The sequence below is a fragment of the Lepidochelys kempii genome, chromosome 27 (assembly GCF_965140265.1).
Source record: "Lepidochelys kempii isolate rLepKem1 chromosome 27, rLepKem1.hap2, whole genome shotgun sequence".
Classification (NCBI taxonomy): domain Eukaryota; kingdom Metazoa; phylum Chordata; order Testudines; family Cheloniidae; genus Lepidochelys; species Lepidochelys kempii.
In genome coordinates this window covers 3,984,419-4,007,354 of record NC_133282.1, presented here as the reverse complement: position 1 = coordinate 4,007,354, position 22,936 = coordinate 3,984,419, and the positions used below count along the sequence as shown (strand labels likewise).

General features: G+C 62.2%; 1 protein-coding gene across 6 annotated transcripts in view; it reads left to right on the top strand.

The window, feature by feature from the left end:
- ITGA2B (integrin subunit alpha 2b) overlaps nucleotides 1-22,936 on the top strand; it is a 60,499-nt gene that overhangs the window by 21,252 nt on the left and 16,311 nt on the right. For all 6 annotated transcript variants that reach the window (XM_073325518.1, XM_073325517.1, XM_073325516.1 and 3 more), the window contains 11 exons: nucleotides 393-438; nucleotides 844-942; nucleotides 1,096-1,151; nucleotides 2,044-2,195; nucleotides 2,967-3,092; nucleotides 4,130-4,197; nucleotides 4,506-4,653; nucleotides 5,172-5,264; nucleotides 5,645-5,724; nucleotides 6,246-6,326; nucleotides 6,653-6,758. In XM_073325518.1, coding sequence (XP_073181619.1) covers nucleotides 393-438; nucleotides 844-942; nucleotides 1,096-1,151; nucleotides 2,044-2,195; nucleotides 2,967-3,092; nucleotides 4,130-4,197; nucleotides 4,506-4,653; nucleotides 5,172-5,264; nucleotides 5,645-5,724; nucleotides 6,246-6,326; nucleotides 6,653-6,758 — 1,055 coding nt within the window. The remainder of the gene's footprint in view (nucleotides 1-392; nucleotides 439-843; nucleotides 943-1,095; nucleotides 1,152-2,043; nucleotides 2,196-2,966; nucleotides 3,093-4,129; nucleotides 4,198-4,505; nucleotides 4,654-5,171; nucleotides 5,265-5,644; nucleotides 5,725-6,245; nucleotides 6,327-6,652; nucleotides 6,759-22,936) is intronic.

Sequence of the window (22,936 nt, the reverse complement as noted above, 5' to 3'; positions counted from 1 at the left end):
CTCTGCCCCTGGGACCCCCTCCCGTGCCGGGTGCTGCCCCCTGGGCCCCCCTCCTGTGCCAGGCGCTGCCCCTGGGCCCCCCTCCCGTGCTGGGTGCTGCCCCCTGGGCCCCCCTCCCATGCCAGGCACTGCCCCCTGGGCCCCCCTCCCGTGCCAGACGCTGCCTGCTTCCCCTGGGTCACCCCATGCTGGGTGCTGGACCCTGGGGAATGCTGACCACCCTTCCCTAGCAAGGTGGGACGCTCTGGACCCTGCAGGAGGTGTCCCCTGGGCTGGCTGGAGCACTGGCTCCCTGCCCTGGCTCCTGCTGGCAGCTTTGCCAGACGGCCGAGCTGGCAGGATCCTGTGCCCGCCCCATGCAGCCCAGTGTGACCCTTGGCTTGTGCCCCCAGATGTGCTGGTCGGGGCGTTCGGCGCCAGCAAGGTGGCCGTGTACAGGTGAGTGCCCAGGGCTGGCTGGACAGGGGGTGGGTGAGTCCCCAGGGGCCGCGACTCCCGGGCTGCGTCCCTGTGCCCACGAGCTCCACCCAGAGCCAGCAGCACTGAAGTCCGTAGGAGCTGCTGCCCCCAGGGTCGGGGCCCGAAGCCCTGGCTAGGGCTGGGCAGGGTCAGTAACGTGGTGCCCAGCACAGACCCAGCCCCTCCTCCCTGTCAGCTGCCCTTGCCTTGGGGATAACAGAGCTTCTCTGACGGGCCAGGCTTCCGGCCCTGGGGCTGTTGCTTCTCGCAGCTGGGCTGGGCCTCGCTCTTACCCCGGGGCTGGCGTTGCCCCTCACTGCCAGCCCCGGCATTACAAAGCCAGCGCCATTCCCCCGGGTTTGACTGGCTTGGTGGTGCCCGCAGAGCCCAGCCCGTGGTGGTGGCCAGTAGCCAGCTGTTAGTGCCAGATGTGCTGAACCCCGAGGAGAAGACCTGCAACGTCTTCGGGACCCCTGTCAGCTGGTGAGCAAAGGGGGCATGGGGGGCCGTGTTCAGGGCAGGCGCAGGGCTGGGCGGGGGGGCGCTGAGGGCCTGGGAGTTGCTGGCTCTGCCCCCGGGCCCCTCCCACACCAATGCCTGGCAAAGCCCTCACCAGCCTATGTCGTTCCCCGGCAGCTTCCCCATCCGGCTGTGCGTGGGCGTCTCGGGGAAGAGCCTCCCAGAGAGAATCAGTGAGTGCCAGTGGGGAAGCCAGGGGGCGGTGGGGCTGGGGCCCAGCGGGGGCCAGGGGTGTGGCGGGGCAGGGATGTGGCAGGAGGCAGCGGGGCCGGGTGCTAGGGGGCCGGTGGGGCCGGGGGCCAGGGGTGTGGCGTGGCCGGGGGCCAGGAGGCAGTGGGGCCGGGGGCCATGGGTGTGGTGGGGGCCGGGGGCCAGGGGTGTGGCGGGGCAGGGGTGTGGCAGGAGGCAGCGGGGCCGGGTGCTACGGGGCCGGTGGGGCCGGGGGCCAGGGGTGTGGTGGGGCCAGGGGCCAGAGGTGTGGCAGGAGGCAGCGGGGCCGGGTGCTAGGGGGCTGGTGGGGCCAGGGGCCAGGGGTGTGGTGGGGCCGGGGGCCAGGGGTGTGGCGTGGCCGGGGGCCAGGAGGCAGTGGGGCCGGGGGCCATGGGTGTGGTGGGGCAGGGGTGTGGTGGGGCCGGGGGCCAGGGGTGTGGCGTGGCTGGGGGCCAGGAGGCAGTGGGGCCGGGGGCCAGGGGTTGTGGCGGGGCAGGGGTGTGGCGTGGCCAGGGGCCAGGAGGCAGTGGGGCCGGGGGCCAGGGGTGTGGTGGGGCCGGGGGCCAGGGGTGTGGCGGGGCAGGGGTGTGGCGTGGCCGGGGGCCAGGAGGCAGTGGGGCCGGGGGCCAGGGGTGTGGCGGGGCAGGGGTGTGGCGTGGCCGGGGGCCAGGAGGCAGTGGGGCCGGGGGCCAGGGGTGTGGTGGGGCCGGGGGCCAGAGGGGCGGCGGGGCCGGGGGCGTTGCGGGGCCAGGGGCCAGAGGCTAGCAAAGGCCCTGGGGCTGGGAGCCTGGTGACAAGGGGCACGGCAGCCCCCCTCCCCTGCTGGCCCCTCCTCCCCGACCCTCTGCTCCCCAGGGCTGGCCGCCGACCTGCAGCTGGACCGGCTGAAGCCGAAGTTGGGGCGAAGGGTCTGGGAGCTGCAGACGCGCCAGGCGGGCCGGAGCCTGGAGCTGCAGCTGTCGAGGGAGGCACCATTCACCTGCCAGAACCTCACAGCCCACCTGCGGGTACGGGGCGCGGGGGGCTCAGGGCGGGGGCTGCTCCGTAGCCGGGGTCCCTGCGGGCGCCCCAGGGCAGTTCCTGGCTGATCCCTCTCAGGGGCACGGCCCAGGTCTCACGCAAGCCACCGTCAGGGCCAGCCCCCGCTCCCGCTCCGCCGTGGCCACTGAGCCCCTGGGCCCAGCTCCGGCAGCCCTGAGTTGTGCTTGCGGGTCCGGCTGAGCCGGGCTCCTGGGCCAGCGCACCCCAGCGGGGGTTACGGGCCCATCGGGGTGATGGGACGCCCCAGGGCCGGGGCTCAGAGCTGGGGGTTAGAGCCTCGGCTGGGTGGGTCGTCCCGGAGCACGGCACCAGGCAGGCTGCAGTGACCCCTTGGTGGGCTCCAGCTCTGACCTCCACACCCGGCCCCATGGCTCCAGCTCCAGCCCTGGCCCGGGCCCTGCCCCACGGCCTGCTGGCGCTCTGACCCCCGGGTGGTTTCAGCCAGCTCCTCAGCGCCTCTTCGCTCCAGCTGGGCGGGGTGACGCTCCCTATGTCGGCCTGCTCCGAGCGCCTGCTCCCCCAGGCACCCCGCAGCCCCCGGGGAAACCGAGGAACGCGTAGCGGGGCCAGCAGTGTTACCAAAGATTCCGCTTCGGTCGCGTCTCTGTCCTGCGGGCTCAGGCTAGACCCGGGCAGCTGCCAGTCGGTCCGAGCGGGAAGGGTTCACGGTGCGCCCGGGCTGAGGCCTGCGGGGAGGGGGGTCACCTGCCCCATCTCTCCTCTCCCCTCCCCCCCAGGACGAGGCTGATTTCAAGGACAAGCTGAGCCCCATCGTGGTGAGCCTGACGCTGACCCTGGCAGCTGGGCCGGGCACCGAGGAGCTGGGGCTGGTGCTCCGCGGGCAGACGGTGGTGCAGGAGCAGGTGTGCCAGGCCCAGCGCCCCCTCAGCCCCGACCCACAGCCCCTGCCAGGCCCAGCGCCCCCTCAGCCCCGACCCACAGCCCCTGCCAGCCCAGTGCCCCCCTCAGCCCCGACCCACAGCCCCTGCCAGGCCCAGCGCCCCCTCAGCCCCGACCCACAGCCCCTGCCAGCCCAGCGCCCCCTCAGCCCCGACCCACAGCCCCTGCCAGCCCAGCGCCCCCTCAGCCCCGACCCACAGCCCCTGCCAGCCCAGCGCCCCCTCAGAGCCGACCCACAGCCCCTGCCAGCCCAGCGCCCCCTCAGTCCCGACCCACAGCCCCTGCCAGCCCAGCGCCCCCTCAGCCCCGACCCACAGCCCCTGCCAGCCCAGCGCCCCCTCAGCCCCGACCCACAGCCCCTGCCCCATCGCCAGCCCAGCGCCCCCTCAGCCCGGACCCACAGCCCCTGCCAGCCCAGCGCCCCCTCAGCCCCGACCCACAGCCCCTGCCCCATCGCCAGCCCAGCGCCCCCTCAGCCCCGACCCACAGCCCCTGCCAGCCCAGCCCTGGGCTCCCCATCGCCAGCCCAGTGCCCCCTCAGCCCCGACCCACAGCCCCTGGCAGCCCAGCCCTGGGCTCCCCATCGCCAGCCCAGCGCCCCCTCAGCCCCGACCCACAGCCCCTGCCAGCCCAGCCCTGGGCTCCCCATCGCCAGCCCAGCGCCCCCTCAGCCCCGACCCACAGCCCCTGGCAGCCCAGCCCTGGGCTCCCCATCGCCAGCCCAGCGCCCCTTCAGCCCCGACCCGCGGCCCCTGCCAGCCCAGCCCTGGGCTCCCCATCGCCAGCCCAGCGCCCCCTCAGCCCCGACCCGCGGCCCCCTGCTATCCCAGTCCTAGACTTTCCCCCAGTTCTGCTGGTGCCCCTCAGTCCAGCCCTGACCTCAGCCTTTCCTCCCCCGCTGGGTTGTCTGGGGCAGAGCGGTGCCATGGCTGGTGCCCCATGGCGTCACTGGCTGTGAGGCTGAAGAGCTGCTCTTGCTTTGTGTTTTGCTTGGCCCCAGACGCGCATTGTGCTGGACTGCGGCGAGGACAACGTCTGCATCCCAGAGCTGCGGCTTGCCGCTCACACGTAAGTGCCTCTCGGGTTGAAGCCAGGTCCACCCTCAGGCCACTGGGCTGGGGGTCAGGAAGGAATTTCCTTCCCTGGCGTGCTGCAGCATTTGGTGCATGGGGCGTTCGGCTGGCACTGGCCGCTGGTGCTGGCAGGCCACGGGACCGATGGACCGAGCTGACCTGCCGATCCCTGGGGCTCGCAAGGGCTCGTTCCCCATTGGCCACGGTCCACTTTCGCACAGCTTCCACTGGCCGACACGCAGCGTAGGCGGCTCCTATTGGCCAAGCCCTGGATTCCTCAGGCTCCTCCCCTCTGTCTCTCAGGTCCGTGGCCCAGCTGTTCATCGGGGACGAGAACGTGGTTCACATCCTGGCCGACGCCACCAACGTGGGCGAAGGCGCCTTCGAGGCCGAGCTGCGGCTGCAGCTGCCACGCGACGCCCACTATCAGAAAGCCACCAGCGACGTCCAGGTGTGGGCAGGGCTGGGCAGGCTCCCACAGGGCACTGCCATGCTGGCACCTTTCCCCCACTGCAGGGAATCCCTGGGTAAAGGGATCCAGTGCAGCGATGACTTCCCCAGGGGTCCCCTCACCCAGGGGGCACCTCCCCCAGCAGGTAGAAGGGGGCCACCCCAGAGCTCTCCGTGGGGCCCCAGGTGACACCCCACTGCAGTTGCAGTCACAGTCCCGCTGTGGTTTCCATCACTCTGCCATTGCATCGTCTGCCCTGTGCCATCAACTGGGGTTTGAACCGTGAACCACCAGCCTTGCCCTCTGTGATGGGGTCACTCCGCTAGCTGGCTGCAGTGAGAGGTTGTTATCCTGCAGTGAATGCTGCACTCACTTTGGTCCCAAGCGGGCCTGGGATGGGGAGCTCCCATGTGGGGGTGTCCGGGCCCCATCCAGGCCCACCCCACGGTGAACATCCTCAGCCTCCTGCCCCCAGCTGTTCCCTGCTGTAACCCCCTGCCGCTGTCCCCCGGCTGTAGGGGCTGGAGAAGCTGATCTGTAACCCCAAGAAGGAGAACGAGACGCGTGTGGTGATCTGCGAGCTGGGGAACCCCATGAAGAGTGGCACCAAGGTAGGGGTGTTTCCTCCCCCCGCAGGCGCCAGCCATCACTGCCGCCTCTGGGCTGCCCTTCCTTGGAAGATGGGCCCTGGCCGGACACGCCCTTGCCCACCAACTCCTGGGCACCTTGCTCTGTCCCTCGGCGATGGAGGTACCCGAGCATGGTGGTGCCCGGAGCTGCGATCCCCCCCGGCTCAGCCTGCCCCACTCCAGCACAAAGTTGCCTCCCCAGGTGCCCCCCACGGACTGTCTGTACTCCTGGCATGCCCATCACCATGGCCTCTGAGCACCCCGGAGCTAAGAAGGGGCTTTGCCTGCGCCCCCCACCCCCGGCCGAGGAGCCCTGCCCGCACCCTCTGGCCAGGCAGACACCAGTTACCCTCTCCCCACAGATCGCTGTGGACATGGCGCTCAGCGTCAGTAACCTGGAGGATGCCAGCGACACCATCGAGTTCCAGCTGCAGCTGCGGAGGTGATGGAGGGCCCCCCCACCCCCAGCAGCCTGGCGAGTGCCCGGCTCCCTGAGCCACCCCCAGGCCGTGCTGGCTGGCCTGGGACACTCCTTTCACCTCACCCATCGGTCACTCTGGGGCAGAGCCCAGGCAGGGGCCCCAGCTCCCGCCCCACTGCCAGCCTGCCCCAGGCCCTGGGCTCTGAGTGGGGCAAAGCTCAGCCCAGAGCAGCGGGGAAGGCTCCCAGGGCTGGCCCTGTCTTTGGATCTCAAAGCGCTTTGGGAACGTTACCAAATTAGCCCTCCTGGGAGCTCGCAGCCCCAGGTTGCCCAGGAGTGGAAGCAGGAATAGGACCCAGAAGTCCTGGGTCCCAGTTCCCTGCTCTAGCCACTAGCCCCAGTTCCCTCCCAGGCCAGGAATAGGACCCAGGAGTTCCCATCCCCCGCTGTAGCCCCTCGCGCCGGTCGCCTCTGCCCGGCTCTGTCCCAGCAGGGCCCCGCCGGATGCTGCGGCTGACCTGGCTTTTCCCCTGTGGCCGCAGCAAGAACAGCCACAGCCCCGACAGCAACGTGGAGCAGGTGCAGATCCCCATCAAGGCCGCCGCGCTGCTGGACCTGCGAGGGTGAGGGCACCGCGGGCCCGGGGGACGGGCAGAGCAGGGCCCGCTGCCCTGGGGGAGCAGATCTGGGATCCAGAGCGGGGTGGGGTTGGGCGGTGGCGGTGGCTGAGACACCATTCAGTGCCACCTGGGTGCCCTCCGACGGCACCTCCGGCAGGGCTGGGGTTAGCGCCACGTAGCCTCCCCCTGTGGAGCGCAGCAGCCCCGCTCGGGGAGCCCTGCCGAGCCTGGGGCCAGCCGGAGCCTGCAACCGACCCTGGGGTGGGTGGGAGCCAGGGCCTAGCGCTCGAAAGTGGGAGCCCTCAGCCTGCCCGCCTTGGCTCCCGCAGGAATTCGCTGCCAGCCACCGTGGTGCTGCCAGTGGCGGGCTGGGAACAGGTGGAGGGCAGCCGCCGGCTGGAGGAACACGGGCCCAGGGTGGAGCATGTCTATCAGGTATGGCCCCGCAGCGCGGGGGGACACAGGGCCGGGGGCGGGCTGGGCCTCCTTCCCCCACCCGGAGCTGGGTAATGGGCCCCCTAGTCCTGCCCCCCGCCTGGAACCGGGCAGTGGGCCCCCCGGTCCTGACCCCTCCCAGTGGCCCATGCCAGATGTTTCACAGCTAGGCCCCCCGCCATGGCCCAGGTTGAATTCTGCCCCTCCCCAGCTGGTGCCTGATGTCATCCAGGAGCACCCCGGGGTGGAGAGCCCTGTGCACGGCTCCTCTGGCTGGGAGGCTCTCCGAGCGCCCGTCCTGGGGGGATGCATGGGCTGGGGGGCAGCGGGGCTTGGCTGTGGTTGGTACAGGGAGCCTGGGAGGCTCGTGCGTGGCCCGGGGGAGAGCTGACTTCAAGGCTGGGCCTGTGCGTAGGCAGAGCAGGGCCCTGGCACCCCTGTACCCCACTGCGCCAGCTCAGAATGGGGCTGATCAAAAGGGGTCAGCATGGCTCCTGGAGACCACGTGTCAGCCTCCTGCACACACCCCCCCCACACACACGCGCTGGTACACACCCCCGGGCACCCACCCTGCACACGCGCTGGTACACACACCCCTGGGCACCCACCCTGCACACGCGCTGGTACACACCCCCGGGCACCCACCCTGCACACGCACTGGTACACACCCCCGGGCACCCACCCTGCACACGCACTGGTACACACGCCTCCGGGCACCCACCCTGCACACGCGCTGGTACACACACCCCTGGGCACCCACCCTGCACACGCACTGGTACACACCCCCGGGCACCCACCCTGCACACGCACTGGTACACACGCCTCCGGGCACCCACCCTGCACACGCGCTGGTACACACGCCCCCGGGCACCCACCCTGCACACGCGCTGGTACACACGCCCCCGGGCACCCACCCTGCACACGCGCTGGTACACACGCCCCCGGGCACCCACCCTGCACACGCGCTGGTACACACGCCCCCGGGCACCCACCCTGCACACGCGCTGGTACACACGCCTCCGGGCACCCACCCTGCACACGCGCTGGTACACACGCCCCCGGGCACCCACCCTGCACACGCGCTGGTACACACCCCCCCGGGCACCCACCCTGCACACGCGCTGGTACACACGCCCCCGGGCACCCACCCTGCACACGCGCTGGTACACACGCCCCCGGGCACCCACCCTGCACACGCGCTGGTACACACGCCTCCGGGCACCCACCCTGCACACGCACTGGTACACACACCCCCGGGCACCCACCCTGCACACGCGCTGGTACACACGCCCCCGGGCACCCACCCTGCACACGCGCTGGTACACACGCCCCCGGGCACCCACCCTGCACACGCGCTGGTACACACGCCCCCGGGCACCCACCCTGCACACGCGCTGGTACACACCCCCCCGGGCACCCACCCTGCACACGCGCTGGTACACACGCCCCCGGGCACCCACCCTGCACACGCGCTGGTACACACGCCCCCGGGCACCCACCCTGCACACGCGCTGGTACACACGCCCCCGGGCACCCACCCTGCACACGCGCTGGTACACACCCCCCGGGCACCCACCCTGCACACGCGCTGGTACACACGCCTCCGGGCACCCACCCTGCACACGCGCTGGTACACACCCCCCCGGGCACCCACCCTGCACACGCGCTGGTACACACGCCCCCGGGCACCCACCCTGCACACGCGCTGGTACACACGCCCCCGGGCACCCACCCTGCACACGTGCTGGTACACACGCCCCCGGGCACCCACCCTGCACACGCGCTGGTACACACGCCCCCGGGCACCCACCCTGCACACGCGCTGGTACACACCCCCCTGGGCACCCACCCTGCACACGCGCTGGTACACACGCCCCCGGGCACCCACCCTGCACACGCGCTGGTACACACGCCCCCGGGCACCCACCCTGCACACGCGCTGGTACACACGCCCCCGGGCACCCACCCTGCACACGCGCTGGTACACACGCCCCCGGGCACCCACCCTGCACACGCGCTGGTACACACCCCCCTGGGCACCCACCCTGCACACACGCTGGTACACCGGCACCTGGGCACGCCCCTGCACACGCACTGGTACACATCCCCCCTGGGCACCCACCCTGCACACGCGCTGGTACACACATCCCCGGGCACCCACCCTGCACACGTGCTGGTACACACCCCCCCAGGCACCCACCCTGCACACGCACTGGTACACATGCCCCCGGGCACCCACCCTGCACACGCGCTGGTACACACACCCCCGGGCACCCACCCTGCACACGCGCTGGTACACACGCCCCCGGGCACCCACCCTGCACACCCGCTGGTACACACGCCCCCGGGCACCCACCCTGCACACCCGCTGGTACACATGCCCCCGGGCACCCACCCTGCACACGCACTGGTACACACACCCCCGGGCACCCACCCTGCACACGCGCTGGTACACACACCCCCGAGCACCCACCCTGCACACGCGCTGGTACACACCCCCCCGAGCACCCACCCTGCACACGCGCTGGTACACCCCCCCCGGGCACCCACCCTGCACATGTGCTGGTACACACACCCCCGGGCACCCACCCTGCACACCCGCTGGTACACACGCCCCCGGGCACCCACCCTGCACACGCACTGGTACACACACCCCCGGGCACCCACCCTGCACACGCGCTGGTACACACCCCCCCGGGCACCCACCCTGCACACGCGCTGGTACACCCCCCCCTGGCACCCACCCTGCACACACGCTGGTACACACATCCCCGGGCACCCACCCTGCACACGCGCTGGTACACACCCCCCCGGGCACCCACCCTGCACACGCGCTGGTACACCCCCCCCTGGGCACCCACCCTGCACACACGCTGGTACACACATCCCCAGGCACCCACCCTGCACACGCACTGGTACACACGCCCCCGGGCACCCACCCTGCACACGTGCTGGTACACACGCACCTCCCCGCACACACGCTGGTACACACACACCGGGCACCCACCCTGCACACACGCACTGGTACACACACACCGGGCACCCCCTCCTCACACGCGCTGGTACACCCGCACCTGGGCACCCCGGTACACCCGCACCTGCCCCGGTACACCCACGCCCATACACGCTGGTACACACACACGTGTACACCCGCACACGTGCATGCACCTGCACTGGTATATACACACGCAGGTACACCCACACCCACACGGGCTGGTACACGTATGCACACGCGCTCTGTTCCATACTGCCCTCGCATGCTCCATTCAGCATTGCCGGGCGCACCCCCTATCCCTGGTTGTCTCGTTGCGAGCCGCCCTCCCCCCCCACCCATATGTGTCCCCCCCCAGCACTATTTACTGCATCACGTCCCAGCCTCATCAGGCTTTTCCCAAGCGTCAGCGTCCCCCTAGGCTCAGGTGAGGGGGGGAAGGAGGAGTCACCTTGCTGGGACCCTGGGCTTCCAGACCCCCCTGCCTCCTCCCGGTTAACAGCCCCCAGCTGATGAGCTGGCTCCCCTTGCCAGCGGGTTAATCACCCAACCCTGCACCCTTCTCTTAGATATATCTATGTCATGTTGCCTCTATATAAATCCATGGAACGCCCACACCTGGAACACTATGTGCAGATGTGGTCGCCCCATCTTGAAAAAAAATATTGGAATTGGAAAAGGTTCAGAAAAGGGCAGTGGAAATGCTGAGTGTCTGGAACAGCTTCCGTTGTAGGAGAGATTAATAAGCCTGGGACTTTTCAGCTTGGAAAGGAGACGACTGAGGGGGGATATGGTAGAGGTCTATCAACTCATGACTGGTGTGGAGAAAGTGAATAAGAAAGTGTTATTTACTCCTTCTCAAAACACAAGAACGAGGGGTCACCCAATGAAAGGAATCAGCAGCAGGTTTAAAACGAACCGAAGGCAGCATTTCTTCACACAACGCACAGTCAGTCTGTGGAACTCTTTGCTAGAGGATGTTGTGAAGGCCAAGACTATAACAGGGTTCAAAAAAGAATGAGGTCGGTTCCTAGAGGACAGGCCCACCAGTGGCTATTAGCCAGGATGGGCAGGGATGTACCCCATGCTCTGGGTATCCCTAACCTCTGACTGCCAGAAGCTGGGCCTGGATGAGGGGGGCTGGCTCACTCTATGGTGGCCTGTTCTGTTCATTCCCTCTGAAGTATCTGGCACCGGCCACAGTCAGAGACATGGACTGGGCTAGACGGACAAAGGCTCCGAGCCAGTGGGGCTGTTCTTCCGTCCTCATAGCAAAAAATCAACCTGCACAGCTGCGAGTCTCAGTTAAGTGACTCAGGCTTGTGCTAAGGGGCTAAAGCTGGCATCAGAGAGACATTACCCCCCTCGCTGGGTCCCCAGCCCAGGCTCCAGCCCCAGCCCCAGGGGCCAGGCTGCTACGTTGTGTTACCAGCACACATTAGGGCATCCCACCTTTCCCCAGTTCATAGGGCTCCAGGCAAAAAGCAGCTACCCTTACCCAACTCATAGGGCTCAGGGAGTAACTAACCCGGTCAATTTAAGTACCCACACTCTTTCCCAATACGTAGGGTGTATCCTACTTCTGCAGGCGTGTAGTACCTTTTACCAGTGACCGAGCCTTACACGGTAATATCCTGATCCTCTATTTATTAACACTTACCAAGCAGAATGCTCATTAAGCCTACAACGCCCTACTCACCAGTCCTGATCATGCAGGCAGACTTTCCCTGTTGGCCAGGCAAGGTTGGTCTTGTCTGGGTCCTAGTTGCTGCACATCACGGTCGTGCAGAGGATTCTTAACAGCTCTGATCTTAGGCTGAGTCTTGGGGGTGAGTTATTCTTCTTCCAAGCTTTTCCTTCTTATTCTTCTCTTCCCAGCTGGTCTCATTCTTGGACCCCAGTTTATATAGTGAAACTTGAGCCCTGCTAAGCTACACCCATGCTACAAGAAGGATGTGGAAAAATTGGAAAGAGTCCAGCAGAGGGCAACAAAAATGATTAGGGGTCTGGAGCACATGACTTATGAGGAGAGGCTGAGGGGACTGGGATTATTTATTTATGACGAGATAACTGGCTCTGTGCATGAGGGGAAAGCAGTGGACGTGTTGTTCCTTGACTTTAGCAAAGCTTTTGACACAGTCTCCCACAGTATACCTGAAAGCAAGTTAAAGAAGTATGGGCTGGATGAATGGACCTTAAGGTGGATAGAAAGCTGGCTAGATCGTCGGGCTCAACGGGTAGTGATCAATGGCTCCATGTCTAGTTGGCAGCTGGTATCTAGTGGAGTGCCCCAAGGGTCGGCCCTCAGGCCGGTTTTGTTCAGTATCTTCATAAATGATCTGGAGGATGGTGTGGATTGCACCCTCAGCAAGTTTGCAGATGACACTAAACTGGGAGGAATGGTAGATACGCTGGAGGGTAGGGATAGGATACAGAGGGCCCTAGACAAATTAGAGGATTGGGCCAAAAGAAATCTGATGAGGTTCAACAAGGACAAGTGCAGAGTCCTGCACTTAGGACGGAAGAATCCCATGCACTGCTACGGACTAGGGACCGAGCAGCTAGGCAGCAGTTCTGCAGAAAAGGACCTAGGGGTGACAGTGGACGAGAAGCTGGATATGAGTCAGCAGTGTGCCCTTGTTGCCAAGAAGGCCAATGGAATTTTGGGATGTATAAGTAGGAGCATTGCCAGCAGAACGAGGGACGTGATCGTTCCCCTCTATTCAACATTGGTGAGGTCTCATCTGGAGTACTGTGTCCAGTTTTGGGCTCCACACTACAAGAAGGATGTGAAAAAATTGGAAAGCGTCCAGCGAAGGGCAACAAAAATGATTAGGGGACTGGAACACATGACTTATGAGGAGAGGCTGAGGGAACTGGGATTGTTTAGTCTGCAGAAGAGAAGAATGAGGGGGGATTTGATAGCTGCTTTCAACTACCTGAAAGGGGGTTCCAAAGAGGATGGATCTAGACTGTTCTCAGTGGTGGCAGATGACAGAACGAGGAGTAATGGTCTCAAGTTACAGTGGGGGAGGTTTAGGTTGGATATTAGGAAAAACTTTTTCACTAGGAGGGTGGTGAAACACTGGAATGCGTTACCTAGGGAATCTCCTTCCTTAGAAGTTTTTAAGGTCAGGCTTGACAAAGCCATGGCTGGGGTGATTTAGTCGGGGATCGGTCCTGCTTTGAGCAGGGGGTTGGACTAGAACCTCCTGAGGTCCCTTCTGTGACGCAGCAGGGAGGGGGGAGTGTTGACCTGGGAATGTGCCCTGGGGATGGGAGACCTGAGAGCCTGTCATCTGAGCCAGGAGGGGGAGGGGGAGGTAACACCTCTGCCATTTTAGCCTTTTTGATCAGATTTCTCCCTGGTATGCTGTTGGGCTGGTCTTGTCCACAGTGTTCCCTGGGCCTTCCCATTTCATACCCAAAGAATGAGCTTGTTCTGCACATTTCAGATGCAGCACCTGGTCTCCAACCTCCTACTCAACCGGCCTTTTTACCCAGCCTGGCCTTTTATCCACCTTTTTTACATTAAGGCCCAATTGTTCTGCTCTTTTCTTGTGGGTTTCTGTTAGCACCTTTCAAAGGGACCGGATCCACTGGTCATTTAGCACTTTGGGTTGCCACCCATCTGGAATATCTACATCTAGCCACCATTGTTGGGGTGGTCTCATGTCCCTTCCTGTCATTGCTACAAAGGAGTATAACCGTGACTTGCTGCGACTGACCTTAGGGCCATTAGAATCAGAGGCAGTTTTTTATCCCAATTTTTTTCATTTTCTTTTACCATTTTTCTTAAAGCCTCCTTTAGAGTGCGGTGAGTTCATTCCACTTGTCCTGAGGATTGGGGGTGGCCCGCAATATGGAACCTTTGCTTAATGCCTAATAATTTACATATTTTCTGCCTGGTTTCCCCAGTGGAGTGTGGCCCTTGGACTGAATCGATTTCTTTGGGCAGCCCCCACCGGCTAAACACCACATTAAACAATTGCCGGGGTATAGTCAAAGCTGGGTTAGTCTTTGCTGGGATGGCCTGTAGCCATTTTGTAAAGGGCTCTTGTGAGGATGTGACTCAGCAGGGAGGGGGGAGTGTTGACCTGGGAACGTGCCCTGGGGATGGGAGACCTGAGAGCCTGTCACCTGAGCCAGGAGGGGGAGGGGGAGGTAACACCTCTGCCCAGGAATGTGAACAGAGGCTGCAGCAGGGAACCTGCTGGGGGGGGTTGGTTTCAGTTTGGGGCTGGGTGGAGGAACACAGGGAACCCCAGGGCTGGGGTCTAAGCTCCCTGCTCCCCCAGAAGGACGTGATTGAGGGGTCCTGGTTGTACCCACAAGCTCTGTTTTGGACTGTGTTCCTGTTGTCCAATAAACCTTCTGTTTTACTGGCTGGCTGAGAGTCTCAGTGGATCCCAGGAAGAGGGGTGCAGGGCCTGGACTCCCCCACACTCCGTGACAACTGGTGGCAGCGGTGGGATGTACTGCACCCCGTGAACGGCGCTTCCTGCAGTAAGTGACTGGGGAGCAGTAAAACGAAGGGGGATTGACAGGGACCAGGCGTGCTGAAGATTCAGAGAGAGACGGTTTCGGGGGGCGGTTAACCCCTGGGAATGTGTGACCAGAGAGAAGGACTTTTGCAGTAACAGGGTCCCCCGGGGGATTGCAGCGAGCGGTCCCAGGGGCGGAGGAGTCTGCAGCTCGACCCTGGCAAAGAGGTGGTGACCTCAAGAAGGACTGGCACACGAGGGGTTTTTCCTGGAAACCGTGGGAAGCTGCCCGGCCTGTGAGTGGCCAGCAGGGAGATGTACGCTAAACGCCTTAAGAGCGACCTGGTGGAGCTGTGCAGGCAGAGGGGGCTGCGCATCGGGAGGTCCACCAAGGAACAGCTGATTGCCCAGCTGGAGGAGAGGGATCGCTTGGATGACCCGATCCCTGTCCCTGAGGGAAGCTGCCCGGGGGACGCAGCGTGGGCCCTGGGGCCTGACCGGGCTGGGAGGGGTCAGACTGCTGCTGAGGACATCCCGAGACCCTTCCTACCTATGTCCGGGGGAGGGGTTGGGGGAAGCCCAGCGAATACCGAGGGCACCCTGACCCCGGCACCCAGCAGGGGATCCTCCCAGCGGAGCTCCCCATCCCTGGAGCGGAGGCGGCTGGAATGGGAGAGGGAGATGAAAATGAGGGAGCTGGAGGATCATGAAAAACAACGTCAACATGAGGAGAAACAACGTCAACATGAGCAGGAGGAGAAGGAGAGGGAGCGTCAGGAGAAGGAGAGGGAGCGTCAGGAGAAGGAGAAACAAAGACAGCATGAACTGGAGCTGGCCAGGCTGAGGAGCAGTGGGGCCCCGGCTGCGGTGAGTGTGGGGGGACCCAAGACTGCAAGGAACTTTGATAAGTGCTTCCTGGCCCAGCGTAAGGAGGGGGAGGACACAGATAGCTTCCTGACGGCCTTTGAGAATGCCTGTGAGCTGCACAGGGTTGACCCTGCAAACAGGCTCCAGTTTCTCACCCCCTTACTGGACCCCAAAGCCGTGGAGGTGTACAGCCGAATGACAGGGGCGGAGGCAGGGGACTATGAACTGTTCAAGCAGGCCCTGCTCCGTGAGTTTGGGCTGACCCCCGAGATGTACCGGAGAAGGTTCCGGAGTCAGCGTAAAACGCCTGAGGTCACCTACCTACAACGGGTCAACCGGATGCAGGGGTATGCCCGCAAGTGGACAGCTGGGGCCCGAGCTAAAGAGGACCTGCTGGACCTAATCGTACTGGAGCAACTGTATGAACAGTGCCCGTCCGACCTGAGGCTGTGGCTGGTGGACAAAAAGCTCGAGAACCCCCAGCACGCAGGGCAGCTGGCCGACGAGTTTGTGAACAGTCGGTCAGGGGGTAGCCGGGAGGAGTCCCAAAAGAACAGGCCCCCCCCGATGCAGAGAGAGAGTCACCAGGGGGCCTCCCAGCGGGGAAATAGGGAGAACCCCCTCCCAAGGGGAACGCCTGGCGTCGGGCCCCTCCGACCCGCTCGAGGGGACCAACGTGACCTGAGCTGCTATCACTGTGGCCAGAGAGGCCACGTACGGTCCCAGTGCCCCGGGCTCAGGGACAGACTGAGCAGACCCAACCTACCCAGGGTTAACTGGGTAGGGACCCAGCTGGACGAGGGGCAGACGACCCAGAAAAGGGGGCCTACCAGTTTACCACCTGCCCCGGAGGGAAGAGTACCCCAGGCCAGCTCCACCAGAGGGCTGGAGGCTCTGGACTCAGGGTGCTCGGTTTACAGGGTGGGCGCGGGGCTGTCCCTCCGGAGAGAGTGCCTTGTCCCCCTGGAGGTGGATGGGAGGAAGGTCAATGGATACTGGGATACGGGCGCGGAGGTGACGCTGGCCCGGCCCGAGGTGGTGGCCCCAGATCGGGTGGTGCCCAACACCTATCTGACCCTGACAGGGGTGGGCGGGACCCCATTTAAGGTGCCCGTGGCAAGGGTACACTGAAATGGGGGGCCAAGGAGGGCCCCAAGGATGTGGGGGTACACCACCATTTGCCCACTGAAGTTTTGATGGGGGGAGACCTAGAGGACTGGCCAAGCAAGCCCCAGACCGCCCTGGTTGTGACGCGTAGCCAGAGCCGGCGAGGGGCACTGCGCCCTGACCTCGGGGAGGGTATCACACCGGAGGCGCAGGACCCTACCCTGGTGGGGAGGGAGGGCCGAGGGGCACGGCTCAGAGAGGCGGAGGCCTCAGACCTGGCCAGCGAGAGGGAACCGGGCCCCGTCCCTGCCCCAGCCGCTGAGTTCCAGGCCGAGTTGAGGAAAGATCCCTCCTTGCGGAAGCTCAGGGACTGGGCCGACCTCAGTGTGGGACGGACCGTGAGGAGAGGCTGCCAGGAGAGGTTCCTGTGGGAGAAGGGGTTCCTGTACCGAGAATGGGCTCCCACAAGGGAAGCAGAGTCCTGTGGGATCAGGAGGCAGCTGGTGGTCCCCCAGAAGTATCGCCGCAGGCTCCTGTACCTGGCCCATGACATCCCCCTCGCAGGGCACCAGGGAATCCGGCGCACCCGGCAGAGGTTGCTACAGAACTTTTACTGGCCCGGGGTCTTTACCACGGTCCAGCAGTATTGCCGATCCTGTGACCCCTGTCAGAGGGTGGGGAAGGCCCGGGACAAGGGGAAAGCGGCTTTGAGACCTTTGCCCATCATAGAGGAGCCTTTCCAGAAGGTGGCCATGGACATCGTGGGGCCTCTCAGCAAGACGACCCGGTCGGGGAAGAAATACATTCTGGTGGTGGTAGATTTTGCCACCCGCTACCCCGAGGCAGTGCCCTTAGCTTCCATTGAAGCAGACACCGTGGCCGATGCGCTCCTGACCATTTTCAGCCGAGTGGGGTTCCCCAAGGAAGTCTTGACAGACCAAGGCTCCAACTTCATGTCGGCCCTGCTCCGGTGCTTGTGGGAGAAATGTGGGGTCCGGCACGACTGGGCCTCAGCTTATCACCCCCAGTCCAATGGGCTGGTGGAGAGGTTTAACGGGACGCTAAAGATGATGCTGAAAACCTTTATGAACCAGCACCCGCAGGACTGGGACAAGTACTTACCTCACCTGCTGTTCGCGTACAGGGAGGTGCCCCAGGAGTCGACCGGATTTTCGCCTTTCGAACTGTTATATGTAAGGAGGGTGAGGGGCCCCCTGGACCTGATGAGAGACGAGTGGGAGGGGAAGGCCACTCCCGATGGAGAGTCAATGGTGGAGTATGTCCTGATCTTCCGAGAGAGACTGGCTGAACTCATGGGCCTGGCCAGGGAGAATCTGGCCAGAGCCCAGAAGAAGCAGAAGGTCTGGTATGACCGCACGGCGCGGGCCCGTGCCTACGCCACCGGGGATCCGGTGATGGTTCTCATCCCTGTGAGAAAGAACAAACTACAGGCCGCCTGGGAGGGCCCTTTCAAGGTCGTCAAGCAGCTCAATGAGGTAAACTATGTGGTGGAGCTGTCAAACCGGGCGCACCACCGCCGGGTGTACCATGTGAATATGATGAAGCCATATTATGCCAGGGGGAATGTGGTGTTGGCCGTGTGTGGACAGTGGGAAGAGCAGGGAGATGACCCTTTAGTAGATCTATTCCCTGGGACCAGAGCTGGTTTCCCCCTGGAAACAATTCCCCTCTCGGATCAGCTAACCCCTGCCCAGCAAGCTGAGGTCAGGGGGGTGCTGCATCCGTACCGACAGCTGTTTTCCAACCAGCTTGGACGCACTAATCTGACTGTCCACCGGGTGCAGACAGGGTCGCACCCGCCGATAAGATGCTCCCCCTTCCGAGTCACAGGGAAAACTGCTCAGGACCTGGAAAGAGAGGTCCGGGACATGCTGGCTTTGGGGGTGATCCAGCCATCTGCCAGCCCTTGGGCCTCGCCGGTGGTGCTGGTCCCCAAAAAGGACGGGTCGGTCCGTTTCTGTGTGGACTATCGGAAGCTCAATGCCATCACTGTATCTGATGCCTACCCCATGCCCAGGCCGGACGAGCTCCTAGACAAGTTGGGAGGAGCTAGGTACCTTACCACCATGGACCTTACAATGGGCTACTGGCAAGTGCCGCTGGATGCAGATGCCCGACTGAAATCGGCCTTTATCACCCCTCTGGGGCTCTATGAGTTCCTGACCCTGCCTTTCGGCCTCAAGGGAGCGCCGGCCACCTTCCAGCGCCTAGTGGACCAGCTCCTGAGGGGGATGGAGAGTTTTGCCGTGGCGTATATTGATGACATCTGTGTCTTTAGCCAGACCTGGGAGGACCACATGTCCCAGGTTAGACAAGTGCTGGACCGACTCCAGGGGGCTGGGCTGACTGTAAAAGCGGAGAAGTGCAAGGTGGGGATGGCGGAAGTATCTTACCTGGGCCATCGGGTGGGGAGCGGCCGCCTAAAGCTGGAACCAGCCAAGGTGGAGGTGATCAGAGACTGGCCCGCTCCCCACACCAAAAAGCAGGTCCAAGCCTTTATTGGGATGGCAGGATACTACCGAAGATTTGTGCCCCACTTTAGCGCCATAGCCACCCCCATCGCTGAGCTATGCAAGAAGGGGAAGCCAGACAAGGTGGTTTGGACCGAGCAGTGCCAAGAGGCTTTCCGGGCGCTGAAGGAGGCTCTGGTCAGTGGCCCAGTTCTGGCAAACCCAGACTTTGACAAGCCCTTTGTGGTGTTCACCGACGCCTCAGACACGGGACTGGGGGCGGTGTTAATGCAGGAGGATGAAAAGGGGGAGAGACACCCCATCGTGTACCTGAGCAAGAAGTTGCTACCCCGGGAGCAACACTACGCGGCCATCGAGAAGGAGTGCCTGGCCATGGTGTGGGCCCTCAAGAAACTAGAGCCCTATCTCTTCGGGCGACACTTCACTGTCTACACCGACCACTCTCCCCTGACCTGGCTGCACCAGATGAAAGGAGCCAACGCCAAGCTCCTGAGATGGAGCCTGCTCCTGCAGGATTACGACATGGACGTGGTCCACGTGAAGGGAAGTGCCAACCTGATAGCGGATGCGCTGTCCCGGAGAGGGGGCCCCGAACTTCCCCAGGTCACTGGTCAGCGTGACCCCGCTCAGTTCAGTCTCGAAGGGGGGAGAGATGTGATGATGTGACTCAGCAGGGAGGGGGGGAGTGTTGACCTGGGAATGTGCCCTGGGGATGGGAGACCTGAGAGCCTGTCACCTGAGCCAGGAGGGGGAGGGGGAGGTAACACCTCTGCCCAGGAATGTGAACAGAGGCTGCAGCAGGGAACCTGCTGGGTGGGTTTGGTTTCAGTTTGGGGCTGGGTGGAGGAACACAGGGAACCCCAGGGCTGGGGTCTAAGCTCCCTGCTCCCCCAGAAGGACGTGATTGAGGGGTCCTGGTTGTACCCACAAGCTCTGTTGTGGACTGTGTTCCTGTTGTCCAATAAACCTTCTGTTTTACTGGCTGGCTGAGAGTCTCAGTGGATCCCTGGAAGAGGGGTGCAGGGCCTGGACTCCCCCACACTCCGTGACAGATCTACAATCACCAGTCAATACTTGTTGTTTCTTGGGGTAACCGGTAGAGGTCCAATGTAGCCTATCCGTAACCGGCCCCATAGACCCTCAATCCTTCAGTGAGCAATGGGACCCTTTTGTACCTCTGGATCTTTGACCGTAGTACATGCCCTTCCTCATGCACGTATTGAATCAATTCAGTCCTAACTTTCTTAGGCACTAGCCACCTTTTAGGCTGTTTCCCAAGGTCTGAGTCATGCCCCATGACCCACACTGCCCCTTGTGGGTCTTTTTGTACATGCCATTTTCCTCTGATTGTTTCTTGCTTCAGTAATTGTTTAATTTCTTCATCCCCTTCTTGCAGAGTTTGCAAATCCAATCTCTGGACTTTTCACCTGTTTTCATGTTCTGGTTACTACATGGATTACCTCCTCTTCCCCTTGTTTGGCTAACACATCTGCCCTGTTATTCCAAAGTCCTTCCTCTCTCCCTGGTCTCTGATGGGCTTTCACACGTGTTACATAAGTATCCAGCCTTCTACCCTTTCTTAAAGCCGCCAGTTGCTCCCACTACTGTGCATGAGCTCCTGGCTTTCCATCTCCCGGGCACATACCCCTCCCGGCCCAGATGGGCAGCCACCCCACTGTGGCTCTGCACACCCAGTCCGAAGAGGTAAATATTGCCAGGGGGGCTTCCTGATCCTCCCCCTGGAACCCCTTCAGTACCGCCTCGACTTCTGCAGCTTGTGTGTCTTTACTGGAGCCTTTTGGTCCTGGTTGGTATTTACCGTCACAGCTCCACACCCGGTCTTAGCTCTCTCAGCACGAAAATAGCTCGACCCAGCCACGACCCAGATTTGTGCATTTTTCTCCTCAGCTTTCTTTAGGGTGAGTCCTGATTTCACTGGCCCCTCCACCTTGTTATACTCTGGCAGGGGACACTCATGCTCTTGTCCTTGAGCTACAAGGCCACATGGTGCAGGGGACAGCACCTTTCCCCTTTCTACAGTTATCCCTCGATTTACAAGGACCAGCGTCCTTCGTGCCAACCTAGGATTAGATACCTGCCCTTCCTGCGCCTTTCCTGGTATTACGTATTTCAATGGGGAATGTATTGTTTGTACTATGACTTTGGATCCTCCAATTATATATTCCCAATGCTGCAAGGCCCACACTAAGGCCAAGCTTAAGCGTTTTGCACTCATAAGCCACAAGTCGTAACTTCCCCAAGCTTTCTGTAACAGCGCTGGTTCTAGGGCGATATCAGTACTAGCCAATTGCAGGATAAACGATTCTCCCACGTTCGGGTATGCTAGGGCTGGGGCCTGGGCCAGGGCCTGTTTCAGGGTCAGCAATGCCTCTGCGTGATCAGGCCCCCACTCCCACTGCTGCCCTTTCTTTAGGAGAAAATACAGTGGGTGATTCTTGTCCGCTGTGACAAAGTTCCTCCTCTACCTTGGTGGATCTTGCGCTTATCGGCGGATTTGCTCGCCTTGGAGCTTCATGGCAGCCCTCAGCTTGGCCGTTTTTCTGAATTCACAGTCCAGGTCGACGACTCCTCTGTCTGACCAGGAGTTGGGAGGATCTGGGGGGAACCCGGGCCCGCCCTCTACTCCGGGTTCCAGCCCAGGGCCCTGTGGAATGCAGCTGTCTAGAGAGCCTCCTGGAACAGCTGTGTGACAGCTACAACTCCCTGGGCTACTTCCCCATGGCCTCCTCCCAACACCTTCTTCATCCTCACCACAGGACCTTCCTCCTGGTGTCTGATAACACTTGTACTCCTCAGTCCTCCAACAGTCCGCGTTCTCGCTGTTAGCGCCTCTTGCTCCCAGCTCCTTACAAGCGCACCACAAACTGAAGTGAGCTCCTTTTTAAACCCAGGTGCCCTGATTAGCCTGCCTTAATTGAGTCTAGCAGCTTCTTGATTGGCTGCAGGTGTTCTAATCAGCCTGTCTGTCTTAATTGTCTCCAGAAGGTTCCTGATTGTTCTGGAACCTTCCCTGTTACCTTACCCAGGGAAAAGGGACCTACTTAACCTGGGGCTAATATATCTGGGGTGTATAAGTAGGGGCATTGCTAGCAGATCGAGGGACGTGATCGTTCCCCTCTATTCGACATTGGTGAGGCCTCGTCTGGAATACTGTGTCCAGTTTTGGGCCCCACACTACAAGAAGGATGTGGAAAAATTGGAGAGAGTCCAGCGAAGGGCAACAAAAATGATTAGGGGTCTGGAGTACATGACTTATGAGGAGAGGCTGAGGGAACTAGGGTTATTTAGTCTTCAGAAGAGAAGAATGAGGGGGGATTTGATAGCTGCTTTCAACTACCTGAAAGGGGGTTCCAAAGAGGATGGATCTAGACTATTCTCAGTGATAGCAGATGACAGAACAAGGAGAAATGGTCTCAAGTTACAGTGGGGGAGGTTTAGGTTGGATATTAGGAAAAACTTTTTCACTAGGAGGGTGGTGAAACACTGGAATGCGTTACCTAGGGAGGTGGTGGAATCCCCTTCCTTAGAAGTTTTTAAGGTCAGGCTAGACAAACCCCTGGCTGGGATGATTTAGTTAGGGATTGGTCCTGCTCTGGGCAGGGGGTTGGACTAGATGACCTCCTGAGGTCCCTTCCAACCCTGATATTCTATGATTCTATGATCTGCCTTCTGTTACTCTCCTGTAGCCATCTGGCCCGACCCTGTCATACCGCATACATTTCAATGAAATCCCTCAAGAAGTTCAGGGTTCCCAAAATGGCTCTTAAGGATGCCACATCAATAGGGTTGAGAAGTTTTCCAATCCGTTTCACCCATTGTGCATCCGGGGTTCATCCTTCCTTTCCCCATATGACCCTTAAATATTTTACCTCTTGCTGTACCAGCTGGGCCTTGGCTCTGCTAACTTTCAATCCAGTATCCTGAATGATTTGTAACACATTCTCAGTGATTCTACCAACCTCCTCCCTATTGTCATGAGTTTTCTCCATACTACCATTCTTAATCCCTCCTCACCTCCTTTGCTTTGCATCTGGTATCCACATCCATTTCCCCTTCTTGTTCCCCTGCTGCCTGGAACTCCTCCCCATCCTCTTCCTCTAGCACAGTGGTTCTCAAACTGGGGTTCGTGAAATGTTACAGGGGGTTCTCAGGAAATAATTCCCTAATGGCGGACAGAGTTGTCCCTAGGAACCCTGGGCAGCCCGGGGCCAGCAG